The sequence below is a fragment of the Barbus barbus genome (genome assembly GCF_936440315.1).
Source record: "Barbus barbus genome assembly, chromosome: 11".
Lineage (NCBI taxonomy): Eukaryota > Metazoa > Chordata > Actinopteri > Cypriniformes > Cyprinidae > Barbus > Barbus barbus.
Genome location: NC_136739.1, coordinates 20,135,160 through 20,157,214, shown reverse-complemented (window position 1 = coordinate 20,157,214; position 22,055 = coordinate 20,135,160). Strand labels below are relative to the sequence as shown.

Below are 22,055 nucleotides of genomic sequence, written 5' to 3'. Positions count from 1 at the left end.
GTAATCACAGACAAATACAGTGGAAAACCTCTCCCTTTCCCATAATCATGCCTTTAAACATGTTATATTATACAGCATCAAATATCATAATGTTTACTTTGCTCAAAAGGTCCATAGGATTTGTACAATTTCCTGCAGTACGCTAAGTGAAATTAGCCAGATTATTTTTCAAGCGTTACTCTCTAAATGAAATAAAGCCTCCGTCCTTGGGGTTTGTGAAGACAATTACATCAGCAAAGCAATCTAATGAGTTTCCATTCTTGCACTGCAAGAATAATATCTAATTCTTTCAGATGCAAAAAAACCCCCAAAAAACAGTAGATTTCCCCACTCTCTTCACATCTATTAAATTTGATGTCAGGAAACTTGAAAAATCCAAGATCCATCTGCAAGTTACAATACACAAATGCAATGTTACATGCAATCAGACTAACCATAAAAGAATGAAAGCATGGTTTTTGTACTCCACACATTTTTTTTTATATATATATGATTCACTTTTTCTCTTTGATTTCAGTTTTTAAAAGCATAGAACTTTTATTTTCGTGTCTTTTGATGTTCTTGGGGATGAGGTATTTTATGATGAAATTATATAATGGCTAACACATGCTTCGCCATTCACTGACCAGCTGGCAAATTATCGGAGTGATACTGTGGCTGCCATGCCCCATTATTCATATGACTACATCTCTGCGCTTGTCAGTTCGGCCAAATCAGATCTGTTTATTCCTCGCACATTTAATGCTGAATTCAGAGGAGGGGGTGTATGCATCAATCACCCGCATAACCGAAGTCTTGATGTGCTGTCAATAGAGAGACTCGATGATGGTGCGGTGTTACTTCAAAGTTTCACAATATGCCTGTGATGAGGATGTGGTCATTTGAAAATTTTAATAACATGGTAACTACGAAAAGGGGAAAGGGTAATAATCATATAGACTTGTCAAATGGAGACATCAAGATTATTTGTAGCAATACTTTTCAAAAAGAAGTGATGCTTAATGTAGACTTTATAGAAAGAGAATAAATTATTTTGTGATCAGACGTGTTTTCGAAGCACAATTTGAAGCATTATTATAAAATGTGGTACAACAAAGTACTGGAAAAGTGGTTGTGTATTTTTTACAATATGAACATTTACACAAATCAAATTTTGCATAACTAAACACATGCCATGGGGCATCAACATTACATTGCCACTCATCAATGTCATCAAATGTGACTCATCTGTGAGGATCAATAATACAGAAATAATTTGTGTGAGAGCAGCTCTCATTTTGTAAAAATAAACCTCTACCATTCCTTTGGGCAACAGAAACTGTTTGCAGTTATTATCCCATAAATTACTCTTCTAGTGTTGTTATTGTGCGCCGCTTAGCTACAGCTCCCGCCCATATGTGGATATATTCACGAGCGGCTCCCCCAAGGAGAGGAACCATGTTAAATGTTTGATGTCCAAAATGAGTTTACTGCCAAAGGCTTTAGAGCCTTTCAAATTTCCTTGTTTGTCAACTACCTGCTGTTTCACAAGAGCGAGGCTTGTCAAAAACAATTCTGACAGATTCCCTTTGTGAAGCAATTCAATTAGTCCAGACTTTATAATAAATATGAGCGAACTGTTCGCTTTTTTGCTTCACTTCAAGGTGAGGCGCCACTTAAAGCTGTCTAACTTCTAATGCCAGAGAAATGCTGGCAAAAAAATTACATAGATAAAGGATACCGTACAGTATTATTTTACATTACTTTTTATTTTTTAACTCTGAGTGATAGCATTGCGGTAATATAACTTACACTGACAAGTGACCGTCTTTATGAGTCAAGTCATTCAACTCAAACAATACTTTTGAAAAACAGCGATTCATTCAGGAACAAAGCAGGTCCCTGTCTTTGAGTGCGTTACTGAATTACTAAATACAAAAACACTGATTAATTTATTAACAAAACAAGTGAACGAGTCATTGAATCATTTACTCGATATTGCATCATTTATAGCAACAAACAAAACAAATGAGCGAGTCATTGAATCATTAACTCAATATTGCATAATTTACAGCAATATACATCTAAAATGTAAGTATATCTACTTAATACTAACTTTTTTATAACTGTTGTGCGAGTCATTTAATCATGTATTCATTTCTGATTTATTTAGGAACAAAAAAACAGTACTGTGTGCTGCATTGTTATAAGCAACAATTCTGCTTTGACTTTGTTTGGAATTATTTTCTATTGGGGAGAACAAAAATAAATAATATAAAAGGCAATCTTGTGTCTAAAATGTAAGCTGTTTAATCTTAATGTCTTGTTTACTGAACTGTTGTATTGAAGAAGTGCAGTTCATAATGGCACTCTTGCGAAATATGAAGCGTTTATCAAAACGGACAAGACACAAAGACAGTCACCGAACCCATCTACAGTACTACCGTTAGCCCGCTTGGATACAGGTGACGTCGACACCTCAAACGTAATATTTCGCACTGAAGTGAAAGTGCACGCCGTAGCACTAATTTAATGCTCTGCCACGACCATAAAGATCAAACAAGTGGAGAAATATCATTAAACAATTGGAATGTAATCTCATTTGTCTAAACAAACTGATCCAATGAACAACCCTAATTAAAAAGGCTGCCATAAACAAAAGCAGGCCAAGCCAGACGAGCCCCTCCTCTTTAACAATGGGGCACATTTATTTTATTAAACTAATGCATCATGTATCATATCATTACAGTTCAATATATCTATCATTAATTTTATTCCTTTCACTTAAGGCTTTTATTGGGATTACTTTGGTTATTAGTTGGTCTAATGTATTGGTTACCTCCAGATCCGGCGCTACGATCTCTCTCATCTTGCGGCATAAACCTGTGCGTGTTATTCAAATTGCCTCATTTATTATGATAGCTTCCTCATGTAAATTGTGCTGACTGCTCGCCCTTGCACAGTCCTCATTAGACTAATGAAAACCTTCAAACGAAAAAACTAAACAACCTGCCAAATAAAGGTCTGAGGTTATTATGAAAATTACAACTCTGGGAGCCAGGAGAAGCTCTGTTCATTAATTCATGCTCAGCAAATTGGTAACTAATTTAGTTGCACTCCTCTGCATTAATGGATTATTTTATAAAAATGTTTTCCACAGCCCGAGACCTTTGCCGCACACGTTAGAGAGCTTTGGATTCTAATCAAGAGGAGTGACATATTAAGCATGCCAAGCGTCTGAATGATAATGTAGCGGTGATGCAAATAGACAATGTGGATTTTCACTTGGTCGGAGAGAATCAGGACAAATCTAACTCAATTGATATCTAAAGGGGCTGGTGGAACCATGGCATGCTGGGGGATTAGACGGATCCATCTCCACATCTCTATTGGGCAACAACAAGAAAAAAATGTTTTGCGGAATCACATGTGTTGTGATAATGTTATCATAAACAGGCCAAGATGTCAGCGGTGTCAATCCAGACGTACAGTACACAATCAGTCACTAGAAACGTCAGCTCAGGACTGAACAAAACACATCGACTGCACACACCAATCCCCTTAAGACCCACACAAACACCTCATCTCCACCCCCCCGCCCATCACACCTAAGGTTTGACCTGTAAATTCATATAATCATGCTAATTACTTTGATTCACAGGCTTGCTCGGTCTATGGGAGAGACCTACACAGCGCCTCCTCTCCGGGCAGATCCAGCAGGGGACGCGCAGCCCAGTGATTTCCACCGTGGTTTTAATGTCATTATCACCCTCTCCAACACTTCCCCAGCCCTGCCTTCCGCCTGGAGAGAATACTCAAATCTATTATTTGCTTCAATTTGTTTAATGCAAAGCATGTGAAAGGACACTTCATTTTTTCTTTGCCAGACCAAAGTAAATAGTGAAAAGTATAGACATTTGTCAATTGTTAAGCTTTCTTCAACTTTATACTCAAAAGATGGAGATGTTTTGATAGATTTGTTTGGATGAATTTCAGTAAAAAAGGCATCTGACAATTACAATCAATGTTTAAACCTTACATTTTTAAAATGAACACTCCACACATTTATTGATTTATTTCTGTTCAGACCTATGTGAGATTGTTCAGTAATATTGGGAATATTATTATAATTTAAAATAAAAATTTTATTTGAATATATTTTAAATGTAAATTATACCTTTGATGGCAAAGCTGAATTTTTAGCAGCCATTACTACAGTCTTCAGGGTAGAAACAATTCTTATTAATATCAATGTTGAAAACAGTTGTGCTGCTTAATATTTTTGTGGAAATGTGAATATATGTTTAGGATTCTTTGATGAAAAGGAAGTTCAAAAGAACAATTTATCTGAAATAATGAATACATTTACAATATAACAAAATATTTATTTTACTTTTGATATTTTTATGCATCGTTGCCTGTATTAATTGCAGTAATAATTTCTTATTAATTAGCAATTGTCATTTCCAAAAAAATATCAATGTTTTGAGTATCACAGAAACCAAAACATGACTTGACATGCACAGGAGTGTCATACTCAAAAGTTTTTTCACAAACATTTCCAAAAAATAAAACAATAGTGTTATTTGTTAACTTAATGTACTGAACTCTGACCTTTCTCCAGGTGCATTCTCTTGGCCTCGTGGCCGATGTCGTGAGTTGCCAGATCACCCTCTTTAGGCCCTGGTAAGATGCTGGGAGACAGGCCCAGTAACACCTGGTTCATCGACAGTCCGTTCTGATGCACAGCTTTGAACGAACACAGAGACGCATTATTCCCATCTTCACACGCTCTCAATCGACAACACAAAACACCTCGAGTGATAAATAATGATTCTAGTTGAAAAGAGCCCTCGTCGTCCAGTGGCTAGAGAAGGTGAATACGTCCTTGGCTTTCAACTGTTTGTGACTTGTGGTATACCTCATCTCCAAATCAATGCACCAGTCAATCAAAATCGCATTTGCCACTCTGCCTGGCGCAAGCAATTCTCAGTGCAATTCCCTATAACATTTGAGATGAGGCGAAAATACAACTGTCTGTTTATAAATAAATGCCTCTTTACAAAAACCTGTGAAAGTCTGAGACCACTATTACAAATATTTTTAATACAATTTCTCCACTACAAATTATATTATTAGCATAATAATTTGTGACCCTGGACCACAAAACCAGTCTTAAGTGTCAATTTTTCGAAAATGGGATTTATACATCACCTGAAAGCTGAATAAATAGGCTTTCCATTGATGTATGGTTTGTTAGGATATGACATTATTTGGCCGAGATACAACTATTTCAATATCTGGAATCTCAGGGTGCAAAAAAATCTAAATATTGAGAAAATCGCCTTTAAAGTTGTCCAAATGAAGTTCTTAGCAATGCATATTACTAATCAAAAATTAAGTTTTGATATATTTACGGTAAGAAATTTACAAAATATCTTCATGGAACATGATCTTTACTTAATAAAGTAAAGTAAAATTTGAATTAATTAGTTGTGGCTTAGAAATTGAGTCTTATTAATATGTCTAAATGTCTTATTTATTTTAAGTAAAAAATTCTTTGATTCATTAAAAAATATATTTACAGGTTAAAATCCCATATAATGTAACATTCAAAACTCAAATAAGTTTTGATTTAAAATAAACAGTTACTCACTAAGACACTGCTCCCAGAATAACATCATAAAACATGGTAGCATATTTCAGAGATGACGAGAAACATACATACAGGCTCTCTCAAGTGATTAAGGACATTGTTTTTATTTTATGACACAGCTAATGATGAAAACATCTGAGGTCTGTTTTGACCCAAATCGAAACTTAAAGATTAAAAAAAGACAGCTAATATCTCTTTGCCATCTGTTGAAAACAACAGAAAGCAGGGAGGGACGCACATGTGCTATACTCTTAACAAGAGGCATTTTTAGGGCGGTATTTAGTGGCGCGAGTGTGCCGGTGTGCAGAGACGAGGGAGACGAATTGAGAGACAAAGAGAGTGGGAGAAAGATTTATGAGGTGAACATACGCATTCTGTCGGAGGAGCTCTCCGTGTGCGCGGGAGAGCTGGAGACGCTGCTGCTGCGTTGGGATGAGGGACGGCTCCCCGGCCTCCTGCCGTCTTCCAGAGAGGGGGCAGGGGAGGGACTGTCGGGGACCCGTTCCTGCACAGCCAACAGGAAAAACAAACACAGCCAGGGCGGCCATTACATGACACACTCTTTTCAGCTACATACTTCTACGGACACACAAGCGTCTGTGCTTTTTTCTTCCCTTTTTTTTTTTTGAGACACCATCCCCCCACACCTTCTTCTGCATCCTTTCCTTGCTGTCTTTCCCAGGCTATTGTCTGAAAGACTGCTCCCTGCAATGCCGTACGAAAGTATGGATCACCACCCAGCCCCCTCCACCTTCCCTCAATGGCTGATGAGAGATGTGCACGACACAATGAGAGAACGGCGCCGTGGGTTACCTTAATCACTGATGTCACCATTCTGGATGGGGCACTCTGTCCCTGTGCTGCAGCGGCCATATTGGCGATGGTGCTGAGGTGGTTCATCTGACTCATCGCCATGGTGACGGATGCGGGAGGCAGGCTGACAGGGATCAGGGGGTGGGGCATCATCATAAACGGCAGTTCCAAGCCTGAAGATGAGAGAGGAGAGTAGCTGATTAATTAATCATTTCTGGCATTAAGTTGTGTGCAAATGGAAGACGCGTGTGCGACAGAAAAGAAAGCGTACTGCTGAAGAAGAGAGTAAGATTTAAAGGAGAAACGCTATGAATTATTCACATGTGACCTATTGTGTGAGCGCCGTGGCTTACCGAGTAAATATTCATTAAATAATAATCGTCACATTAGATAATGTATTACATTAAAGCTACTGACGACTGTAAAAAAAAAAAAAAAAAAAAGCAGCATTTTGGAGCCATTACAGTCATTAGAAACATAAATATTCTCTTTCATTGTTAATAATACATATCGCTGTTAATAATATATAGCGTTACGGTGATTACAGTCATAATAACCTAATAATTATGAAATTTAAGCTAATCTTTATTATGTTGGGAAAGGGACAAATTATGGAAATATTTCACCATTAATAGTAAATGCATTCAAAATATCTGTGGAAAAATAAGACAAACATGAAAGGCATTAGTGAAAATGAGCAAAAACGAGCCAATTAAAACTAAGTGTGTATCATGAGATGCCTACAAGCTAATTACCAGTATTTGTGCCAGAAACTCCATTACTTGTATAACAGAGTGCATTTATAGCATCATTTCAAGTCCTTGATATTTACACGGGATTGAAATAATTAAGACGTACAAGTATTGTGACGAGAAAACACAGATTCTGCAAGGGAACGTTCTTCTAAATTCATACATATAACTAAGGCGAACTGTGCTACATTCTCAGACAGTGATTAAATGAGTAGAAAGGAAGCTGTCCCGCTTTTTCAAAGGACATATGCACACAAATAAGGTCACAGACTGGTGTGTGTCCCTGAACTAAAGACCCACTCACTCCCACTCCTGACTTTGAACTAAAGGATCAAAAGTAACAGAGAAATTTTGGTCTCGGGCGGTCAAAGGCACCACTCGAGCCGATGAAAGACAACTTGAGTGTTCGCAGTGGATCCAATCGAGCGGACGGGCGGCCCCTGCTCCGTCCCACACTTCCCCTTTATCGCCCGGCTCAAGGTAACGGGAGACACAGAGGGATAATCCAGCAAGTTGTTTTTGTGCGAAATATTAGTGGCCAAGAGCCATGAGAGAGTCTACATCAGAAAAATAAAACCAAAAAGAAAAACCCCAAAAAAAGGAAGATGGTGGGTAGGGGGTTCCTTCAGTGTCACCGCTACTCGGAGAAGCATTGTACATTTCCATAAGAAAGATGACCAGCAGATGCACAGGGAAAACACATTCCCCGACATTAAAAAGGAGGTGGAGATTAAAAGAACGAGAGGCCAAGCAGCACCTTGTAAAGGCGCCTCTCCTCGAGTGCCGAGTCTGAATCAATTACCGCTCGCAGGACCAGACTCAATTAAAACCTGCCACGGCACCAGTGTGTGATTGCAGGACACTTACAGCGCCACGTTGAAACAAATTGAGAGAGGCATTCATGCACATATCTACCTTTCAGAGCTTTCGAGAGCCGGATTGAGTGCTGGCGCGCCTTTGTGATTCGCTCAAGAAGATCTGACTGGATTTCAGGAAATCAACATTTACAAGAGAGGGGAGAAACGTATTAAAGTCTGATATGACCTTGCTTTTGTCATTTAAATAGGCGTCCTTTATCAGCCTGCCGGTGAATGATGTCTGTTGTGTTGACCGACTTCCACAAAGCAGAACTCTGCGTGTGTGAATGACTGCGGGCTTACAGTAGCAGACTGCTCTCAGGGGCCTAATCTCTCTCCCTCTCTCCCCCGTCCCACCTCCTTTCATGTTCCGCCATCCTTAAGTGATGTTTCAGCCATAACGGCCTATTGAAAAGCGTAGGAAAACATGATACAAGCTAAAAGAGGTCCACCAAGGCTTTTCAGACAGACTGAAAGGTGATGAACTGTGGATGTCTATAATTCAGATGTCTGATGAAACAGTCGCATTGTTCATCAACTGTGTTTTTCCCCTTCTTTTGTAGTTTTCAAAAAATTTGTCTCCAAACAAAACCCCTTCAGACACTGTCAAGGCCATTTTATATGAATTTACCTAGTTAATAAAGAGTTTTATTTGATAAAGACACCTTTTTTCTGTTGAGCTGTAGATTATTGATTAAATTACAAAAGGACAAAATCATTGAAAATATAAGACACCTGAGCAATTAATTTATACTTATTTCAAAATGTAAAGATTTAGATGATTTGTGTCAGTTCAAACTTATAGTAGAGTCCTGAGACTACGTTAGAAAGTCGAAAAATATAAATGTCACTCTCTGAAGAGTGAAAGCATAGAATTCTTTTAATACTCTGGTTCAAAAGGTAAGTGCTCTTTAATGCGTTTCAAGAGGTGTAACAATCAAACTGTTAGTAAATTACTGTTACTATGAATACTGGATGGATGGATGGATGGATGGAGACAATTGTATTTTTTTATGGAGTAGGTTTGGCATCTCTCGTTCATGAATTCAAAAATCCAGCCCAATTTGTCCTGATATTTTGCTTGGAAAACATGAGTAGTCTAAACAAAAAGCTCTTTGAAATGGATTTCGAAAAAGGCAATATAATAGATATAATAGATAACAGATAATACTGTAGAATAGTTCAGCCAAAAATTAAAAATTTGTTAATCAGAAAGTATGACTTAAGAAGACTTGCAATATAGTGAAATATACTGTAGCATATAATATGCTTTTGAAGCTTGAAACCTCCAGTCACCATTCATTGTAATTGCATGCATGGAAAAGAACAACTGGAACATTCTTCAAAATATGGAAGACAAAAAAAAATAATAATTATAATTATTATTATTATTATTATAATTATTATTCATGTGGGCAGTTAAACAACCTAATATATCTGATTTTAAGCTCCACTAAAAAAAAAATAATAATACTTTTAATTCAGGAATTGAAAACGTTCATCAGAGGATGTGGTGTTCAGGTCATTGTCTGTATGAATTAAATTTTTAATAATTACATTTTTAAACAAGATCTGAACAAAAAAAATGTTTTTTATTTATTTAAAAAAAGAATGCCATGTCACTGCTTACTCTTTTTGAACTTATTTAGCATACAAAAGGGATGAACTGCTGCAATTTGCATGAATTTAGAACTGAGATATTAATTGTCAAACAGCTGAACTTTGATTCCAGCGGCCCTTAAAAAGAGACAGACTGAAGAAGCCATTGTCTGGTGAAAGCTGGCCTTCTGAGCACTAGCAGCCTGCATTATCCTGTGAGGGAGGAAGCTTTCCCTTGACAAAAATTAAACCAGCTCCTACTTGGCACTTTATTATCTCTTCAACTGAGTGATTTATTGTTTGTGGAATGAAAGCAAAAGAGGAGGAAAATTACATTTTCAGCAGAGCCTGGCCCGTTCTGCCTCTACTCCTCTGTCCTGGAAGAGCTCACGACAAACAATAATGTCAGCTGTAATTGATCTGAGGTCGCCGGTTAGCCCTCCAGTAAAAGCCCACTATTTAAGCGACAATCCGCCCTGCCTGCTCCTCAGATGCTGTCTAATGAAGCTGTCCATCTCTGCTATTTACCTTCTCTTAAATGGAAGAGGAAAGATGTACTGTATGAAGCCGAGCCAGGGAAGATTTGCTTTCCTCTCGTGAAATAGGACCTGCAGATGCCGTTGGAATGTGTAATTGGCTGCTGGAGTCGGGGGTTCCAGTGCTAATTAAATGACTTGTTTCTGGCCTATCCATCTTTGTTTGCGAGCGCAACTCGACGGAGCAGTATGATGTAAATGCTCTTATCTAAACAGACGTTCTTTTGCTCGTCCCTTTGATTTGAGAGCCAAACTCTTCTGCCTTTTGAAGTAGCCGTGGAAACGGGATAACAATTTAAATTGTTTTTCATGTGGCGTTTCTGAATGGCAGATTGTTATTTTTTGCGATGCCCATCATTATAAAAAGGTCTCACTTGTTGCCACAAACAATCATCGAATTCTAAACAACTGTCAAGGCTTTTCACCACAGGTTTCTCATTCAAATAACAAATCATGCTACGTTTTAATTGTAAACATGATACAGGCCATTCATAAATACATTCTGCCTATTACAAAAGTACCTTCAACCATAAAAGGGCAGCGCTCCATCTGTGTAGAGAAGGTGTTATTGGAAATAAAAACATAGGTCCTTCATAAACAGAAAACAAGACTACTTTTCTGGTAAGAGTATAGATTGTTTTCTTTTTCCCAGATGGCATAGCTAGTCAAGGCTGTTAAACGCTGTAACTCATTAAGGCCCGTTAGACGAAGGTATTTCACTTTGAAGTAGCCACCCACGGTCTTTCTGTGTCATTGAGAAAAACTTTAAAGTCTTTTCTTCCTGTTTATAATCTCAATGCTAATCATAAAAATAACATCTTGAATTTGTTAATATCCCTCCAAAAATGATAATAAAAATGAAACAGACCTGTACACTATCACCAACAATCACGCAGCGCTAAAAACACCCCCAGACGCTTGAGTATTTGTTGCAGCTGATATTTGAAGCCACAAGAACAGAGAAACTGCATCCTTGTGTAAAGTAGGCATTTACTATGCGCATTCTGAAGTGAGAGTGCTTAATAAGAAACAGAGGGTAAAGAAAAACATCTATTACACACTTGTGAGTGTAAAAAATAATGGCAACAAAACCTCTCTGGTTTGATGAGGTAGCATAATTACGCAGACCCGCAACCCCCCACAATCATCAAAGCAAACATGTGGTAGGGATTATGGAGGAGACAGACAGCATTGTTTTATTATTTATTTATTATTCTTCCTCCAGGAGGATAAAGGCCCAGCAGCAGTTCTTGGCATATGGTGGAGTGCGTCACAATTTTGTTACGCTGTATGTGACGAAAACAAAACAATATGACATTCTTCTTTTGATATAGAAACATATCATTGAAGAACATTTTGTCTTAATATTTATGTTAATTTAATTTTATTTTATTCTCCAAAATGATAGAGGCCAAATGTATATTGACTATTTCATTCAGCCTATATAGATAGAGAGAGAGAGAGAGAGAGAGAGAGAGAGAGAGAGAGACATTTTAAATAAATAAATAATTAATTAATTAAATATTTTTTTTTTTATTTATTGGCTAGGTAGACATTTAGTTTCAAAAACCCCTTATGAAGCAAAACAAAAAGAGGACCGTGACGTCGCCCGGTATGGCGCAGCCGGAAGAAAAATTAAATTAAATTAAATTAAATTAAATTAATAAAAAATATATAAAAAATAAAATAAAATAAAACAGTGGTATATTTTGTTTTTGGTGAGTGGTACAGTTTGGTCTCACATACACTGTAACTTGAACTGGTTAACACAATTACCTGCATGGTACGAGATGCCCAGGCACAAGCTTCAGGATATTACTGAAAGCACACCCAATTTGGAATTGAATTGGTTTCAGCTTAAATGTGTCCCGTATCATTCTCCAGAAACAACTGCTGGTTTAGGGAAAGCAGAAGGGAGCGGACATTACCAGCAGATGTTTCCACTGAGGGTACAATATATTCAAGTCCAATCAATAACCCCCCCCCGCCTCCCTGAGGGACTGTGACACCCAGGCAGAGTAGGGGGAGGGGGGAATAATTTCCATCAGATACTGAGCAAAGGGTCCCGTTTAAAAAGATTGCTTTCGGTCAATGGCAGGCAGTTGTCATTTGACTCGGACTCTGAAATGAAATGTATCGAACGGCGTTATCAATCACAAAGTGCAGGGGTCCGTAGGAAGGCTTTCCAGTGGATAAGACAACCTCTTGCATCATCTGTTCTAATTACAAAATTAGCATCATGTTGCAGAGGCTGCATCTTTGCGTGATTCTGAAATTCCTTGTGAAAGGAGATTTGTTATGTTTGTCATACCGCTTTGGTCTTATGTGCTTAAAGGGGTAGTTCACCCAAAAATGGAAATGATGTCATTACTTACTCACCCTCATGTGTTTCAAACCTGTATGACTTACTTTTTCTTCTGTGAAAAATATGTGTGCAATGCACACAATAAAAATCAATGGGGTCCAGTTTTGTTTTGGAACCAACTGACTCATTATATGGACAAAAACAGATGAAATATTGTTCATAAATTATAATATTTTGTGTATGACAGAAGAAAGTCAGTCAAGCAGATTATTAACAGGGTTATTTTTAACTAAAACTAAATCTGAAACTAAAATTAAAGCCATTAAAAATACATTTTGCTACTTGAAATAAAATAAAAAATAAAAAACTTTTAATATCAGTTGGTGGCCAAGGCAATATTTCTCATTTTTAATTAGTTTAACTTAATTCTACAACTACTAAAGTACTAAAATAACCAAAACGAAAATAAAAAAATTATAAAACTGTATATATATATATATATATATATATATTTTTTTTTTTTTTTTCGTTTTTTTTTTTTCGTTTTGGTTATTTTTGGTTTTATATATATGTATATGATATATACACACATATACAAAAAAAAACACTACAAAAACTAAACTAACTAAAATTGAAATTAAAACAGAAAATATAATAATAAAAACTGATTTAAAAAATATCACTGGTTTGGATTGACATAAGGGTAAATGATTAATTAATTTTAATTTTTGGGTGAACTAACCCTTAAAAAGTTTAAAAATTATTCCAGGTCTTCCAATAAAAAAGAAAAACTAAGATCTCATTAATATCACAATAGCTTCTTCATGACAGCTACGAGATTAAAAGAAAGTGGAGATTTACGGTTAATTAACTTGGTTAAGTAAATAAAACAACAATTATTTTATTATTATTTAAAAAATATTTTTGCATGTCTCCAAATAGAAAAGAAAAATCGCAGTTGAGATCTCTTTAAATTATTTGATTTGATATCCACAATACTTTTCCAGCTCTATATTAGTGTTCTTTTCCATTTCTTCTGAAGACAGTCAGTAAAACAAACTAAACATAACGGGACTCATAAGCTTTAAAAGAGCGACCTTTGAGCACTCAAATTTCCTCTGGGTCACTAAGAAAAGTGGAGTTGCACAGATTCCTGTATTTCGTACATGTACTACACGGGCTAAATGCGGGCTACTTTCTGTAACTTGAGGCGATGGGATGATTTGTTCTGGCAGGAAGCCTGACCCAGAGCAGGATCGCTTGTCTGGTTTGGGTTAATGGGGCTCCAGGCATGATTGATACCCGTGAGTGATAATGGCGGTGCCTTCATTTCTCATGTTCTAATTGCTGCAATGTTATTATCACTGCAATAATCATGGCAATATTCCGATTTCACCACATCCTCTCTGTCATCATAAGGCGCGGCAGTTACGCATCGCGTGCCGGTTTGTTTCTCTCCCGTAATTGAGTGCAGTGAGGTGACCTATCGGAGGAATATTCGAAGCAGTCAAAGCGCATGCATCTTTCACATTATGGACCGCAGAGGCTTATCGTGTGTGAAAGGTTGAATGACATTTATTACATGTATCGCATTTACACCATGTGACATTGTCTTTTCAAATTGCACATATCTCTTCATCCCTATCTTTGCCTCCAAAGGTCACTCAATTCCACTTATAAATGCAACCTGACAGAGATTAGTAAAGAGGGATGGAAACGCATCATGTCTCACAACGGAATCAAACAGCTCCAAATTAATTCATCCAATTAATGAAGAACGAGCTTTAATGTTGATGAGGCTCGACAAGTAAACTGGTTACTTATTTATTTCATTTAGTCTGCAGCCACAGAAATATCTGCATGAACACGTTTGGTGCCGGCTACGCTCACTGCAGTAACGTGGAGCTGTGCGGCTTTTCAGAGATGATAGAGCATGATACGGATCATTACAGAAATAATGTTTAATCAATTCCCATTTTGTAATCTGTTTCTGCAGTTGTAGGCATTTGTGTACACCAGCGCTTTGCACATTTTTACACACGACTCCCCCTCTCCCAAAATCATGCATATTAAATTTTATGCTGATGCTTAACTGTCGATGCAACCGGAATTAAAACAAGCAATTCGACTTCATTAAAAAAGTAAGTGATTATCGAGTTATCTTTTTGAAATTCTATTAAAATGTGTGACGCTCTCCACTTATCTGTCACCTGCTTCCCAGGAGCACAACACACTAATAGAGGCACTCAGAAACGAATGCCCAGGAGAGGCCGCGTGTCTCTCTAAACTCAGCCCTGGTTCTCATCGCGGTCTCAGAGCTATTACTAATGCTTCCTGCCTTCCCGTGAAGAGCCCTGCTGATGTTTAAGGCGAGACAAAACAGCATTCAACAATGTAAACGGATACAGGTGAGGCGGTTTTGAAGAAACTGAATATCTGTGATGTTAAATGCCTATGGTGGGACTCAGTCAGCGAGTAATAAGGAATGAATCATTGCCCTGATTTCTGCCGGTGCGACTCAGATGTGGCTAGAAAGTGAACAATGTGTTTTTACCGTTTAGCTGCAGGGTGGTTTTTCACTCTGCAGACTTCTGGGCAATATATCACATTTTCATACTATATTTGTGGTGATTTAGTTTAAGCCACATCATGAATATGATAATGATGTTATAGCACTTTCATTTTGCCAGGTACGTTTCCTAAAGTGAATGTCTATAAACTAGATCTAAGTTAATTTCCCTGAATCAATTCAAACTGTTTGTATGGTAAACGTATTGTATGGTATTCAATTACTTTACTAAAAAAATGTAAATATATAACTTCCATTATAAAACTTCCAAACTTTTCCATTGTACACATGGAAATATTGATGTTTATAATTATGTACAATGAAAATTGAATATATCATGTGTTCATTCAGTGTAATACAGTGTGGGAAACATGCCTCTTTTTTCTTAAAAAATTATTGACTATTTTGTTGTTGGATTAAACACTTTCAAAACAACCTGGCTAAACAAAAAGAAAATCACAGGAAATGTCATCAATTTAAGCTAAATAAAGAAATTTAACCAGATTTCATCTGAAAAAGAGATGAGTTATAACTATATCAACCTGACTTTGATGAAGGCATGAGAAAAGAGAGGAAGAAAAAGTGAAAGTCAAACAGTCAGACACGATTAAACCGAAAACTTTCTTCTGTTTGCAGTCGCCGTACCACGTTTAGCAGTACGAGGCCGCCAGATTGAAAAACAAAGCGCAACCCTTGTTGGATTTGTCCTTCCACAGTGTGGGATTTATTATTAGAAAGGACATAAACATACTAATTAAATCACAGCAGTCGAGGCTGAGATGACAGCTGGTGTGCTGTGTGTGACCAAACAGATCCCTATCAAAGAGCAGGAGGCATGGCTCACTCAATCCGTCCTCTATGGGGAGCTATTTTAAGAGGCCCGGCATTGAGCACGAACGCTTTATGCTAAATGAGGGCTCGATGTACAAGCTGGCTGATTATAAAGATGTGACGCGGCCCCGATGCATGATGGATGTGCCTGCTATAAAGACAATGGGTTTAGGGTGTATGTTTTTTGATAGGTGTTGAGGAAATGTGACAGCGCTCATCAGACAGATATCGCACCGCTACTGACTTCTTCAGTGTCAGTTAAAAGCGTCATCGAGCTCTTGACGCAATGATGCATTGAATCTGTGACGAAATCGCTCTTTACAGTGTAACAAGTACAATAAGAGGCATGAGTCTTACAGTTATTAATGTGTTTGCAAGCTTAAGTGTATAATAAGAGAGATTCTGACTGCTTCAAAGATTGTTCGTTCCCCTTTGAAGCATCAAAAAAAGGGAAATTCTGCCACAATTTAAAACATTTTGAGTAATTATTACAAGATTTGAAACACCACCGGTTGATTGGCAGCAACATTTGAATCCACCGATGAGAAGAAAATATAGTTTTAACAAGTCAATAATGGCAAGTGCAATGAAAACAACTAAATCAATGGTGCTGCAACGTTTGCAAACAAGAGCTTGAATTATAACACCAATAATAGATTCCCCACCTCCTCGCTGTTTTTTCTTTCCCTCCCGTGATGTCATTAGGATTCTTTCCTGTGTACAATGATGAGAAGTTTCCCTAGTTTGTTTTTCGCTCTGACTCTTTCACCCGCTCCACCAGTGGAAATTTGCAAGCTGCACTAGCAGCTTAACCAAAAAGGATTAACTCCCATATCCAACCGAGAACACAGATAATGCTCAGTAATTGGTAAAAAATGAAGATGAATGGGACAGCAAGATAAGGACCAATTAGCTCCTCCACGCTTACAGCTGCGGTCTCTCTGCAGATCCATCTCTTGAGTGCTGGCCTCCTCTGCCAGAAGAAGCCTGGCGGAATTAGCGGCCTGACCTCATCGATGGTGGGAGGCCCACCCATCACCCCCCCCATTCACTTTTAATTCTGTCCCTTACATAGACACCTGTCACCAGCCCTGACGTGACAGGCTCACGCTCCCCAAAACGCTAGACACCAGGTCTGGGCCAGGTCTGAGCACACTAACTCGCAGAAACCCACACAAACCAGCGCACACATACATGCCTGAAAGTTTGTCGCTTATTTCATTATGGCAGCATCATCTGGTTGGTGATACACACAATTCCCCCATCTAATTACGGAGAGGATTTAAGGTCCATTAACGTTGCCGTGGCAAGGAATCAGATGCAAAATGGCACCCAGTGGCCACCAAGAGAGAGATTCTTTTCACCTCCTTCCATTTCTTAACCCGAAGGCAGCAAATGCATGAGTCGCAAGAAAGGAAAGAAAGCAAATAAAAATGAATAAATAAGCAAACAATTCATCGTACTTGAAAAGAGCAGGTGTTGGTTTTGATTCAGGTCAATTCAATGCTAGGCAATGGATCGCTGTTTGTGTGTTGCCCAGGCGCATGTTTTGCTTGGTTTGTGATCTGCAATTGTGCCGTTTCCTGTGAGTCAATGGAACAATCCACATTGTAAGAGAAGGGAACCCCCACCTCCTTGAAAAAAAGCTGGGGAAGAATCAAAAGGGAAGCGAGCACTGAGCTTAATCACGTTCGCCTCCTCCTCTCTCACTTAGGGTGTTTGGCTATTTGGCTCCAACTTAAACTGGCTGACTGTTTTTCTCTCTGTTTTTGTAATTAATAATAGTGATGCAAGCCGTTGAGAGTGATTGAGTTGAATATTTAATGCAGAAGAAACATTAGCCCAGCCAATTTGCATCAACACCAACAAGTCCAGAGGAGAGTACAATGTCCTTCACACACTTACTATCGACACTTCAGACTAAATCTGTTCTAGACTCTACTGCAAATCACCATCAGAATATATATCAGCGGAGGCCACAGTTGGATTCAAAAGGATTCATATTTGAGGGAGGAAAAACAGTAGCGACCATACACAACACCCTACACTGAAAAAAAGGTGCAGGATTTATCTCAAAACAATTTTCACTCAGAAGTAGTAGTAGTAGTAGTATTGTTAACTAAACATGATATTTTCAAGTAAACCGTTTTATTTACCACTTAAAATTTTTTTTTTTTTTTTTTTTACAGTTTAGAAACCCTACTGAGTGCCCTTTAACCATTCACAACATCCTTACAGTGGCAACTTTTGCATCACTCACAAAAATGCAATACTACAATAAAAATAAATAAATAACAGTAGTGATGATAATAATAATACTACTAATAATAGTAATAATTATATTTGTTATTTTTATAATATCACTAGAAGTGATAACATCACACAGGCAACAGCATCACCAGCAGTAGTAGTAATAAAAATAATAACAATAACAATATTATTATTATTTTTAACAACAACAACATTATTATTATTATTACTGTAATATTATTATTATCAACAACAACATAATAATACTAATTATTATTGTTATTATTATTATTATTGATGATGATAGTCTGTGTCAACCCCTCTAAGTGACATTTCAAAAAATAATTACACTTGCATGTAACTAAGTGTCTCAAAATAAAACCTCATAGCATAAGCAGCTGTTTTAATATAGCACCGGCTCACTTCCTGCTCATGACATTGTCCTCTCCTGTCTGGAGAGTTTAGCTGAGTTCCTCTGTTTTTAAGTCATCTCTATATCTGTCAAATGATTTCAGACTCTGGACTCCAGCCGCAGAAAGCGCCTATAAGCAGGACATAATAGGCATTCACAGTCCAAAAGCATTAAAGCCAATCACAGCGCTCGGAAAAGCAGAAGTCAGCAGAGCACCGCACCGCAGCTAAGAGTTTATTTTCACAGTTGTGTGTTTTCTCTGGCACTCTTTTAAAACACCCAGATGCAATATCTCTCTCGGTTCTCTGGCAAAATGACCTTTCCGTTTTAATGCCGTAATGATCCGGAGCAGTGAGGGAATTCGCTGGGAGAAGGGAATGGAAAACACTGTCTATTTCACTTAAAAACCTAATTTATGTTGCAATTAAAGGCTGAAAGGAGCTTGTTTCTTGCCTCTGGCTGGCTGAATAGAGGCAGCTATATTTCGCCCTTTTATCATGCGGGTGACTCCTATTGGCCACACCGTCACAGGAGAGTGCTTGATATAAACAAGAGATTGCACTGACATCCAGTAATCAATATTAGGATGGCTTCAGTACCAAACATCATTTGTCTCAGCCTCTGTTCTTTTGACCAAATGAAGCATTCATTTAAATCATAAATCTGGGAGTGATTTAAAACCCGGAATGAGAGGCCCGCTTGCCTTTAATGATTTATTTTCTACATTTCTGCGAGCAAGAGATTTGTCCATACGCGGTGACAGGTCACCTTCAAACGCCAGAGGTAGACTGTTCATCACCATGCAGACTAGCATCTCATCGCTGCGAGTAAATATTAAAGTAAAAGAATCCAATTGATTGTGGATGGGCCGGAGAGGCGTCGCGGCCATATATTTCACTCAAAGCTTCTAATGCCTCTCTAGTTCAGCTCCTTCGCTCACCGCTGGGCCCGGAATTATTATTCTTCGGGGAGTCTGCGTGCTCAAGGTTACAATTTAAATTGTAAAAAGATAAAAACAGTTTCTTATTAGCCCCATTGCCGCAGCCTCGTCTATTCCGATTCGCATTTATCTTTATTTCGGTGACCTCGCGGCACCCCGCCGCCGTTCACTGTCGGGTGACCTCAGCTCCACACGGCTTCCTTTCGATAAATCTGCTTAGAGCACGCCGTGTTTTGCCAAATGCAGCTGGGAAATCCTCGACGCAGGGTGGATATTCACAATGGAAATCACACGCGCACAGTTCAGCTCGGGGATTATGGTAACTGAATCATTTGTAATGGATTTGTGGTTTAATATAACAGTGTAATTTCCACAAAAAATGGCTTTAAGTAATGTTGCAAAGAGAGAGAAAAAATCGGAATGTATCTGAGAAACGATTAATTGGAGCGGGGGACATTCAAAACCAATTTTCTTCACCAAATTGAATTAGCGGCTCGCTTAATAGCTATTAGCTTTGGGATAAAGTGCTCATGGATGCATTTGATGTGTAGCTACTTTAAAAGTGCATTACCTGCTAATGATGAATTTGGAATCAACCAAACAAACTGACTGCTCAAAAGAAGATTACACAAAGCTTTCCTTAAAGATTTGGACGTTTGCAGTTTATGTGAGTTCAAGAACATATTTTAAGAATTTTGCATAGGTAAATAACAGGAATTATGCTTAGTTTTATAAAAGCAGATCAGTTTGTTCTTAAAGGGATAGTTCACTCAAAAATGTTCTTCCAAAACTGAATTAAACTTTAAAACCTGACTTTCTTTTGCGGATTATAAATAGATGATATGTTGAAAAATGTCAAGGTGTGTTTTTGGACCCAACTGAAGGAAAAAGTGTGGACAAAAACTGTTCAATTCTTCAAAATAACTTCTTTTGTGCTCCAAAAAAGAATGTAAGTCATACAGGTTTGAAACAACATGAAGGTAAGTCAATGATGACAGAATTGTAATTTTTTTGGTGAACTATCGCTTTAAGTGTAAAGTATGAAACCCTGTTAATCTGACTGGACAGTGCTAAGTACAGGTGCAATTGGGTTTCAAAATGCCATGGGGAGGAAGTGGACATATGACTGGATCGCATTTGTAATGCAAATGCTAATCTGTCCTGATGAGTCCCACCTACTCATGTGCATTGTGTCTACATGTGGCCTTGAAAAAAAATATCTTTTCAGTTAAAAATTGGAAAAGTGCATACATACATATACATGCACAAGACTTGATAGCAACATGCAGTGACACATCACAAAGCATGAGCATCTGAAATTCAGTTAATAGTATATATCTGAAAAATGGTCAATTGCAAACAGTAAATGTAACAAAATGTGCTAAATAACCAAAAAACAAATTCTTTGTGCTTTTATTTTCACTTTATCAACATTTAGTCATGAGAAGACACATTTGAGAAGTATGTTACTCCTAAGTGTAAACTGCAATGTGTCTTGCCTGACCACTTGTGATGGATTGCGAGACGTTTGCTAATACCAGGCCTGCATGCAGTGTGAGTCATGCTGCTGGTGGACGGTGACTCACCCACACTGGAGCTGAGGTCTCCGTTCTCTGAGTCAGCCCCGTGCTGGGTGTTGCTTCCGTGGTAGCTGCTCATCACCTCCAGTTTTATCTTCTTCACCTTCATGGCCTCCGCGATGGCGGCGTTGGTGGCGGCCGCGGCTGCTGCAGCGGCGGCTGTGAGGCCTACACCAGGAGGACATAAAAATGGAATCACTGAATCATAAATGTTCAACTAAAATGGGCTTAAAACAAAATATTGGTCAAGAAATGCTTCTAGAATTGTTTCAAGTCATTTAATGGGGAAGAAGAGATAGTAACACACAGATTCCACATTTTGGAGGGGGGGGAATAGAATAAATGAATGAATGAATTTATTTATTTATTTATTGTTACAAAAATTTCTGTTTTAAATAAATGATGTTCTTTTGATCTTTCTATTTAATCAAAGAAAAATGTTTCCAGAAAAAATATTACAAATATAACACTGATAAAAATAAGAAACATTTCTTAAGCACCAAATCAGCATATCAGAATGATTTCTGAAGGATCATGTGACACTAAAGAATTAAGGAATGGTTGCTGAAAAATCAGCTTTGCCATCACAAAAAATAAATGACATCTTATAATCAAATAGAGAAATTATTTTAAATTGTAATATATTTCACAATATTACGGTTCACTTAATTTTAATGCATCAAAAAAGCAAACATAAAAAGAAATTACCGACCCTAAACTTTTTGATTGTTGCATTACTGCATATTATTGTTCTACATTTTGGGAAACAAACAAACAAATAAACAAACAAATAAAAGCTAAAATTGATTGTTTAAAATGCTACAATAAACTGAAATCTGCAAAGATTTTTTTTTTTTAAATGTATCCAGTTGTTTTAGCATTCAGTAGTATCCAATATTGAAATATTATTTATGAAATAATGCAAAAGAACAATTTTAAAATCATGGCTTTGAGATCCCACATTACTTTGAGTAGG

General features: G+C 37.6%; 1 protein-coding gene across 6 annotated transcripts in view; it reads right to left on the bottom strand.

Moving 5' to 3' along the window:
- The window catches only part of LOC306876970 (dachshund homolog 1-like), a 112,436-nt gene that overhangs the window by 25,639 nt on the left and 64,742 nt on the right, over positions 1-22,055 (bottom strand). For 4 of the 6 annotated variants that reach the window (XM_079428460.1, XM_079428462.1, XM_079428463.1 and 1 more), the window contains exons 3-6: positions 21,086-21,247; positions 6,449-6,621; positions 6,005-6,140; positions 4,594-4,728 (exon numbers count right to left, since the gene is read on the bottom strand). In XM_079428460.1, coding sequence (XP_079284586.1) covers positions 4,594-4,728; positions 6,005-6,140; positions 6,449-6,621; positions 21,086-21,247 — 606 coding nt within the window. Of the gene's footprint in view, positions 1-3,628; positions 3,782-4,593; positions 4,729-6,004; positions 6,141-6,448; positions 6,622-21,085; positions 21,248-22,055 lie in introns of all 6 variants that reach the window. The other 2 variants (XM_079428458.1, XM_079428459.1) reach the window with 1 other exon arrangement.